This window comes from Silurus aristotelis (genome assembly GCF_946808225.1).
Source record: "Silurus aristotelis genome assembly, chromosome: 14".
Taxonomy (NCBI): domain Eukaryota; kingdom Metazoa; phylum Chordata; class Actinopteri; order Siluriformes; family Siluridae; genus Silurus; species Silurus aristotelis.
Genome location: NC_139587.1, coordinates 14,971,574 through 14,980,888, shown reverse-complemented (window position 1 = coordinate 14,980,888; position 9,315 = coordinate 14,971,574). Strand labels below are relative to the sequence as shown.

At 38.8% G+C, this 9,315-nt stretch overlaps 2 protein-coding genes across 3 annotated transcripts in view; one reads left to right on the top strand and one right to left on the bottom strand.

Moving 5' to 3' along the window:
* Positions 1 to 2,832, top strand: part of nkrf (NFKB repressing factor) — an 8,289-nt gene extending 5,457 nt beyond the window's left edge. For both annotated transcript variants that reach the window (XM_083560509.1, XM_083560510.1), the window contains exon 3: positions 1 to 2,832. This exon is cut by the window's left edge and continues 14 nt beyond it. In XM_083560509.1, the coding sequence (XP_083416635.1) occupies positions 1 to 2,199 (2,199 nt within the window). In that variant the 3' untranslated portion in view covers positions 2,200 to 2,832.
* A 72-nt stretch (positions 2,833 to 2,904) lies between these two features.
* On the bottom strand, positions 2,905 to 8,778 carry ube2a (ubiquitin-conjugating enzyme E2A (RAD6 homolog)). Its single transcript, XM_083560515.1, has 6 exons — positions 8,556 to 8,778; positions 8,228 to 8,308; positions 7,090 to 7,115; positions 5,343 to 5,432; positions 5,133 to 5,221; positions 2,905 to 3,951 (listed from the first exon to the last, which is right to left on the bottom strand). The coding sequence occupies exons 1-6, from the start codon at positions 8,597 to 8,599 to the stop codon at positions 3,823 to 3,825; spliced, it is 459 nt and encodes a 152-aa protein (XP_083416641.1). The 5' UTR covers positions 8,600 to 8,778; the 3' UTR covers positions 2,905 to 3,822.
* Between the last annotated feature and the right edge of the window lie 537 nt (positions 8,779 to 9,315).

Sequence of the window (9,315 nt, the reverse complement as noted above, 5' to 3'; positions counted from 1 at the left end):
AGGAAGATGCCTGTGTCCAAATTTGGCCCGAGACCACGATTTGAGCCGGTACACTTTGTCAGTGGCAGCAGCAGCAGCACTAGTGGACTGGGGCTTGCTGATGAAAAAGAAAATGAGAGAGAGCGTAGGAGCGGAGAGGTGAATAGCATAAGGCAGAGGGAGCCAGACCAGCCACATAGCACTAGCCATGGTTATGGCCCTCCTCCCTCCTCATCATATGGTTTTGACTCTTGGGCTGATCGTAGAAGCAAGGACATGTCTTTCAGCAACAAGAGCGGTTATGGTTATGGTGGCAGAGCACGCACCTCAAACTTTATGGGAAAAATGCAGCAGGAATACACATCAAGATATGAGGCACACAGTGCAAGGCAGGCAAACTCGCCTCCTCAAGCAAGCCGATATGATGGCTATGCAGGAGGGAGGTCTGGACGTTGGGATTCTGGAAGGCATGGCTTGGGTTTTGGACATAAGGATAGACCATCATCTAGCAAAGGTTTGTCTAGAGCCTATGACAGCCCAAGCAGAGCCAGTCCTGGCCTGCTCCCTACACCATCAATACCAACCCCAGTTGCTCAAGCTACAGTTGATGAGAAGCAAAGATTATTGACCAGGGTTATATCTGCTGTAGCAGTCACACTGCGAGACCCTGCATTCATTGGTGGACCTGATGGTCCAAATTACAATTTTATCCTCAGCCGGAGCATTCAGGCTTGTAAAACCAACCCTGAGTATATTTATGTTAATTTAAAAGATATTCCACCATCTGACCTTCCTAAGAACAAGAAAGTACCATGTGAGGGCTATGCCTGTGAGTTGAGATGTTCTGGCCTGTATCTTGCAACTGGCTATTCTGGCAGCAAGAACGGTGCCAGGGACCGTGCATCAGAGCAGGCTGTGAAACTTGTCATGAAACCAGTGGAGGTCCGTGTAGTACAACGTATATATAAGCGTAACTATGTTAATGACTTGGTAGTGTGCCAGTTAAACACACCCACTCCACCCTTAGTTCCACCTCTACGCAACCCAGAAGACAGCCCACCACCAAGTACTAAGGGTCAGTATGTGCCTGATAAAAGCAAACACTGGACAGAGTTTGTCATAATGGAAAATGCCCATGATGCTATATGCATCCTCAACAATTCTGCCGCATATAACCGTATGAAAATTGACTATAGCTTTGATCCCGTGCCTAATAGCACTGCATGGGTGTGTAGTGTATACTTGCAAGGTGAACTTTTGGCTCAAGGCAGAGGGACAAAGAAGAGCTCTAAACACACTGCGGCTGAGGAGGCTGTAAAAAAGCTCCGGATGAACCAGGTTGTTCGCCAACAGCAGGAACAACAGGATCAATATCAACAGCAGCAGTTCTCTCAAGGACCCCCCAATGCTGATCAGCCTGTTTGTGGTTTTAGCCAATATGGTGGGCGAAAGAAACAGCTCAGTGAACTGGTGATTCTAGAAAACTCTGATAATGCCATTTGCATCATTAACGATACTGCACAGTTCAACAAGGTGTCTGCAGACTACAAATTTACAGTGCTGGCAGACCATCGCTGGCGATGTGAAGTCTATATCGAGGGTCAATTTGTGGCCGAAAGTATTGGTCCCAAAAAGACTGTTAAACACACTGCAGCCGAGGAGGCCATTGCTACACTAAAACGTACACAAGCTGTGGTGAAGTCAAACCTTAGGAAGGAGGGCAATGTAGACGCCATTTCTCGAAATCAAATTTTGGCTCGTGGAGGGGAGGAAGCTACAAGTCAGGAAATTAAAGAGGACAATATTGGTAACCAGTTGCTCCGCAAGATGGGCTGGACAGGTGGTGGGTTGGGTCGAGAGGGAGAAGGCATAGCCGAACCCATCATGGTTAAGGAACAGTTTACTAGGGAAGGACTTGGTATGGACATAGACAAACATGGTCACCTGATGAAGCGTGATATTGAGGAAATGATACGTACTTATGCTTGTTCTGAGCGCCAGGATGATCTACGATTCTCCACCGAGCTCAATAATGACGAGCGTAAACAGATTCACCAGGTCTCCCAAAAATATGGGCTGAGGAGCAAATCTTACGGCCAGGGAAGACACCGTTTCCTTGTGGTTAGCCGGAGAGTGCAAAAGGATCAACTGATTGGCCAATTGCTTCAAGAGGGTCAGGTGGGACGATATGAGCTGGTCAAACCTCAGGCCCCTGAATGATGGACCACAGAGATCCCTACCTGTGACCATGACTAAGTAGAGCATATATGCTTATTGGTTTGAAAAACAATTTAAAATGTATTTTCCAAAAAAACAAACAAAAAAAACCCTGTGTTCACTAACAGTTGCTTCTGCCTTCCTGGCAGGATGATCATTTTTTTTTGTTTATATTACCCCACCTAGCATATTGCCATAGATTTTCAGAAATAATTTGAGCAAGGCACTATATTGTACACAAGCTACTTAATAAGATTAGTCATAACTTGTATCCTGTAATTTTTACGGACATACATGTTGGTAGTAAGTTCTATGGCAGCATGTCCTATCAAACATTCCATTTTCATAAACATTTCATGATGGGTAGCACATTATGTGCTGGATCATTAAAATGCTATAAAAAAAATAAAAAAAAAGGAAACTTGCAGAGCTCAAAGTTTTACCGTTTCATGTCCAATTACAGTCAGGTAACTATTGTTAGTGTTATTGTAAAAACCCAAGGTATCATTAAACACTAGTTATCTAAACCACTCTCCCTAGACCAATGCCTGAGCAGCAGTTGTGCTTTGCTCACAAATATTTTTGTGAGATCTATTGTGTTTGCTTGTTGTATATTAAAGGACTTAATCTGGTCAATATTTTGCTGATTGTTTTTTTTTAATTATTTCATTTAATGAATTAAAATCATTTATGCTGCATTCCCAATGGTTAAGTAAGTCACAGATTAATTTACTGTTTATTTACAAGAAGTGAGAAAATGTACAGTTTGACATTGAATACAAGTACAAATTCATCTCCAATGTGCATTTGAAAAATTATGACCCAAAAGATTTAAATGAATATTTCAAAAATGCAAACAGCATCATGACCAGTCTGTGAAATAAGTGATCCACACAGGAACAGAAGAAAATGGCCAAAGTCATGAATTTGGGATACTGAAGGACAGTCTGAAAATACATTACCACTGTTACATATTTCAGAGTCTGAGTTAAAGATGAAGGCTGCTTCTCCAATCAGGATTTAGCAGCGCTTTTATAAAAAAAAAAAAAAAAGTTTGAAAAACAATACTTGTATTTCAAATTAAAAGGTAAGTTCTCAGAAATGTGTAAAACATGTAAGCACAACATTCTCATAGATAAGCTGTTTTTCATCAAAGTGTGACAACCTATGTAAATCTTAGAAATTTAGATTGACACTTGAAGTGACTTAGAACAACAAACATTTTGTAACAAATAGAAAGAGCCCAATAAAGCAGCAGGGATCTTCGATAAAGCTTGATTCACTGCAATCCCACGTCCATTTACATCCAGTTAGTTATCTAATACAATCAGCTCACAGTACAGGATCAAACCAAAACTAGACAGCATATGTTCATGATAAACTCCTGCACAGTGATCAAACCTTTTACACAAATCAAAGAAAAGCTTGTAACCTTGAGATGAGCATGAAAAGGGAGCCCATGACACAACAGCACCCTAAACTTGCAACAGCTACAGAACTCACAACTCTACAGAGCAAGAAGAGTATTCCAAAAAAAAATGACATGTATATTTTATTCTTTACTTGATGGTTTTCCTCTCAATAGCCGAGGCAGAGTTTTGTCCATACACTGTGTACTGTTTGAGGTCAACAATCCCGCCAGCTCTGTTCTACAATTGCAGACACACGCTTCTCATACTCTCGTTTATTCTCCTGGTACAGCTGAGCTGCCTGGCTGTTTGCAGGACTGTTTGGGTTTGGCTCATCCAAGAGAGACTGCAAGGGGTGAAAATGTAAATGTAAACATTCAAACACAAGCCAACCATATTTATTTGAATGTCACATTAGGCCAGGTTCTACTTGTGGACTTCTACTTGTTTTTAAGTGTGGAAAAAGGTTTATTACAATTTAGCACCAATATACCGTAATTTCCGGACTATTAAGCGCACCCAAATATAAGCACCGAATTTTACAAAGATTTTAATTTTGAACAAATACACCGCAGCTGTCTATAAGCCGCCTACACTGAAACTAATGAACTTTACACAGGCTTTAACGAAAGACAGTCTGTTACACGGCTTGTATCTAAACAGTAGCCTACCAAGAAAGTCATTGTTCATCGTCTTCCTCCTTCCTTTCACAACAATTTCAGGAGTTTATCTTTCGGCATCATCGTGCGTTTAAAAATCACCATCAGTGAAGCTTTTCTCCCGATGCCGTGCAGCTCAGAACACAGCTGAAGTGTGTTTTTTCATATCCGGTTGTTTTCAGAGTGACGAATGATTCACATTTCCTGTTGCCAGTCCGAGTGAGCGGCAGGTCAAACGTCAGAGGAACATTATCCATATTTATGATGTGGTGCCGCCCGATTCAGTGGGAGCGCATCTGATTTAATATAAAGAGTTTCATTGGTTCACCTGAACCCGTTCAGCAATTTCATTGGTCTAATGTTAAGGGGATAAATTTTTTGGCTTGAAGCTTGTGAAACCGGGAAAAACCCAGAAAAAAATCCATAAATTGGCCGCTTCATTGTTTAAGCCGCGCGGTTCAAAGCGTGGGAAAAAAGTAGCGGCTTATAGTCCGGAAAAACGGTTCATAGAAAGAACAGAATCAATGTGACACAATGCCCCCCGACTATATGAACGATTGCCACTTCTCAAACTACACATTACTAGCACTAATCAAAAGCACAATTCAGATGTTTAGATTTTCTACATTTGTCCAAATATGTGTGCCCCCCCCCAAAAAAAAAGTAGTGATGAGGTTGCTATATGTTTAACAAAATACCACTAAAAACTGATCTTTTGGTTCTGACATGCCAACTACTAGAGATCAGGTTTCAAGGTGTGTGTGGGGGACAAAACAAAAAAAAAGCTACGCTCCCTGAATGCGTACTCGCATTTTAAACATAACTCTGGCCTAGTGTGTTACAGCTAATTTTGCCTTGTTGTAAATACCTGTATAGACGTTAAAATCGAAGAGACATCGTATGTTGGACTCCAGCGGTTCTGAAGAATGTCCAAACATATACTACCATCTGCATAAACTAAAAAAAACAAAGTACAAAGTTATATATAGGTTTTTAAAAGTAAAAGCAGTGCTCTTGCTGTGAATAATTATTAATTACTTAACAAAAAATAGATAAAACAAAATGAAATAAAACCTACCATTCGGGTGAAACATTTTGGATACAAATCGGACCGTGGGTGGTTTGTTCGGATACTCTTCTGTGAATTCTATTGTGAGTTTAAAAGTTCCTGGGGAAGAAATAATTATGAAATCAAAATAAGTGTTGACTTATCAATTGTTCTATAAAGCAATTGAATCAGCTTCAGCTGCACAGGTACAACATGCTGCTATTTGACTCTGTACTACCTGTGCTGGTGATCATTTTAAGCAGCAGCATGTGTTAGCATTTCTTTTTTTTTTTTTTTTCACACACCATACTTTTATTTAAATGAGCCAACAGCTGTTTGGAATTTTGTATGTTATTTGTATATGCTGTCTTTACAGCAATTCATTCACATTTTTGTACTGGCTTATGTACATGTTTTCGCTCTTTAATGCACCCATGAAATTCAAGTTATGTTCTGTGGGTCATTAGCCTAAATATATTTTCGGAACTGCTGTTTTTCAGAGATCTGCACCTTACTGATATCCGCTGTGCTGTATACTCTGCAGCTGCAGCTATGAAGCTGGTTTATTAGCAATCCTAGTGTTAACATCAAGTAAAAATATCACCCACAGTGTTATGTCGCACCAAAGGCTGAAACATAAATTATATAGTAGTCAACAAAAGAGCATTGCCCATTTCCTCCCATCTAAACACTGCATGCGCCACATGCCACTTTACATGTAATTGAAGGTGCAGGTGAACACTAAACCAGTGAACAATTTCTAACTGTTCGAATTAGTTCTTTTAAAAGGAGGAGAGGCTGCTCCTGTTTCATTGGAATTGCAACACTGCATTTGATTTGAGCCAAAATTAGGAATCTGCCATCATACCTTCAGATTGGAAAGATTTTTATTTGAAGCTCAAAGGTCTCAATAGTTTAAAGGATTTTGTACCCAGTTACAAATACATGTTATAATAATATTGAAAACATTGCACAACCCCACATTTGTAAAGATAAAGGGGGGAAAAATGATACCGGTGACAACATTTACTTACATAGATTTAGGGGGAATTGGCTTTAAGTATATGGATTGACAGACTTACGGTGAAATGGCTACCAGCACAGAAGTAAAGAGTAACATAACCTCATATTTACAGTATTTTAAGATATACTTCTTTTGTTAATCACATTGTTCAATACAACAAAAATTCTGTTCAAGCTGCATCCAGTACCATTAGTTCTTATGCCTGTATAACAAACAAACAAAAAAAAAAAAAAACTTTGGTAGAACATCTATTTTAGATACGATCATTTAAAAAAAAAAACATTTCATAGTTCTTTGAGATTTCCATGTTGTTTGACAGTTAATAATAAATAAAAAAATAAAAAAAACAATTACATAATAGGTTTATGTACTGACCCTGAAAACAGAATTTCCTGCCTTTTACACGGTCATTTCATTTTAAAACTGGACCCTTGCAGTCGCTGTAGTTCCATCACAAATAACTGGCTTGTCTGAATTCCGTAAATGCTTACATTTTTCTGACATTTCCACTCAAAACCATCGGAAATAAGCTCCTCTCTATTATAGACAAGAGAGTGCAGCTTTCTCATTATATACTGCAATAAGGAAATCTGGCATTTGAATTAGTTGAAAACCAAAATAATGGTCTACAGTAACATACACAAGGGTCCATAATATAACTTATAAGTTAGTATTTTATAACAGATCAAGAGGGAAAAGGTGTCTCATCTACTTTACAAAATTAAAAGTGAAATAGATAAAGTCTGTTCTTACCATCTTCAAATGGTGTCCCCTCTGGACTAAAAGACAAAAGAAGTTAAAACACTGTTACTCGCTGAAGAATAGTCTTAAGACAAAAGGCACAGGACCAATCAAAAGTTTGAAGACAATTTCTCCTTCAATGTTTTTTACTTTATTTTTTTATTATTTTCAACATTGTAAATTAATACTGAAACTATAAAATAACACATGGAATTATGTAGTGTTAAAAGTGTTAAACATTCTAGAATGTGTTTCATATTTTTATAGTCTAAAGTAGCTACATTTGGCTTTGATGAAAGCTTGGAGGTGTGATGGTATGGGGGTTTGCCTTCCTGGTGACACTGGTCGTGAGGGCAGTATGGCAACCACACCAACATGTCGTCCCATCTGGTTTGCGCTTAGTGAGACCATTGTTTGTTTTCCAACAGGACAATAACCCCAAACACACTTCTAGGTTATGTAACAGCTATTTGCTCAAAAAGGAGTGTTATGGAGTGCTGCATCAGATGACCTGGCCTCCACAATTACCCGTTGCTATGGTTTGGTGCGAGTTGGACAAGAGAGTGAATAAAAGCAGCCAACAAGTTTGGAAAATCCTCAAGTTTGTCAGAAAACCATTCCAGGTGACTGATTTAAGAGGCTGACTGACAGAATACCAAGTGTGTGTAAAGCGATCATCACAGCAGAAGGTGGCTACTTTGAAGAATCGAAAATATAAAACATTCAGTTGACTACATAATTTAATACATGTTCTTTCATGGTTTCAGTGTCTTCAGTATTAATTTACAATGTCGAAAACAATAAAATGAAGAGAAAACATGGATTAAGAAGGTGTGTCCAAACTTTTGACTGGTCTTGCACACTAGGTACAAAATAAAACTTGATTTACCAGATTTTTACCAGAATTTACCACATACTTAGATGTATAGTTCAGACCAAACAGAAGATTTTGTGTGTAGCATCTGGTCAAATACAGTGAGAACATCCCTGACACCATAAGGAAATACCTACAGTTACCCACCAAACTACTCTGACCGGTAACCTCTTTACATGGATATGAAGAATAGCTTCCATGGTAACATCTGACGGCTGCAAAGTAAACAACTCAGGTGTAACTCGTGTTACTTTAAGGTTGATTCGCCATACGTACCCAAAAATGACAGCGTTCCAGACCATAATGTTATTTTCTGATGGAGCTCCGCTGACTCCGGCTGGAGGATCCTCCTGCAGTCTGAAAAACAAGTAGACAGAACATCCAATGACAATGAACGAAAATATGATTTCTAAACATGTTCACCATATATGAAGCGTTTGCGTGCCGATATATTACAATAACTAAATATCTTTGCTATTATATTTCATTAAAAAAAAACGTTATGTTTGATTAACCAAGAAACATTGCTAGCAAGCTAAAGCTAGCGGCAGCCCTCTAAACAGCCGAGGCCCTGTTTTTTTCTCCTTTTTTCAACCCCGCTTACCGTTTAAAGTCCCTCATTAAACGCCGTCGTGCTGGAGTAGACATATTGTTTAATTTGAAAACAAAAACTTAATCATAAGGTTTCGCCGTCTTTTGTATTAAATCCGGAGAGAATATAGATTGTTTGTGGTGTTCAGGCGGCTTCAGCTACAGCGAACACTAAGCTTAGCTCACTGCTAGCCAGCGGCGCCTCCCTGCCTGCTGTCTGAACTTGTGTAAGGTAGCCGCTTAGGACTGGATCATACCATTTAATTATGCGTGTAGGGGAAACTGGTTACAAAGAGTTAGCACAGATGCCATTAGGTCACATATGAATCAAACTACACAGTGTTATATTAACAAATACTTCGATTAAATGTTTTACTCGGTTAAAAGTGTCTTAAGTGTGTTTGTGCGAAAATGCTAAAAATACATTTCCAGATGTATCGCCCACACTCCTCTAATGAACATGATTAATCTTGATATAGTGACGTTTACACCGCCATCTGTCTGCTCCTGTGCACCCACACATCCACATCACTAACAGGTTCCCCAACAGCTCTGAAACTCCATTTCCCTTTCCACTGCTTCAAGACAATGCATATTTTAGAATTTATAACATATAAAACCTCACCTATAAAGTATATGCATCAGGTTTATGGTTTCAGGTTTTCAAAAAAAGAAATATCAACTACTGCATGTGGTATTGATGTATAATATATGATCATTACAAAATATATATATATATATATATATATATATATATATATATATATATATAT

What these genes read in the sequence shown, in the direction of transcription:
- ube2a (XM_083560515.1), bottom strand. Translation starts at nt 8,599, where the DNA reads ATGTCTACTCCAGCACGACGGCGTTTAATGAGGGACTTTAAACG. An exon ending in TGGAACGCTGTCATTTTTGG is followed by an intron (nt 7,116 to 8,227) that starts GTACGTATGGCG and finishes TTTGTCTTTTAG; the next exon opens with TCCAGAGGGGACACCATTTG. An exon ending in GGGGACACCATTTGAAGATG is followed by an intron (nt 5,433 to 7,089) that starts GTAAGAACAGAC and finishes TTTCTTCCCCAG; the next exon opens with GAACTTTTAAACTCACAATA.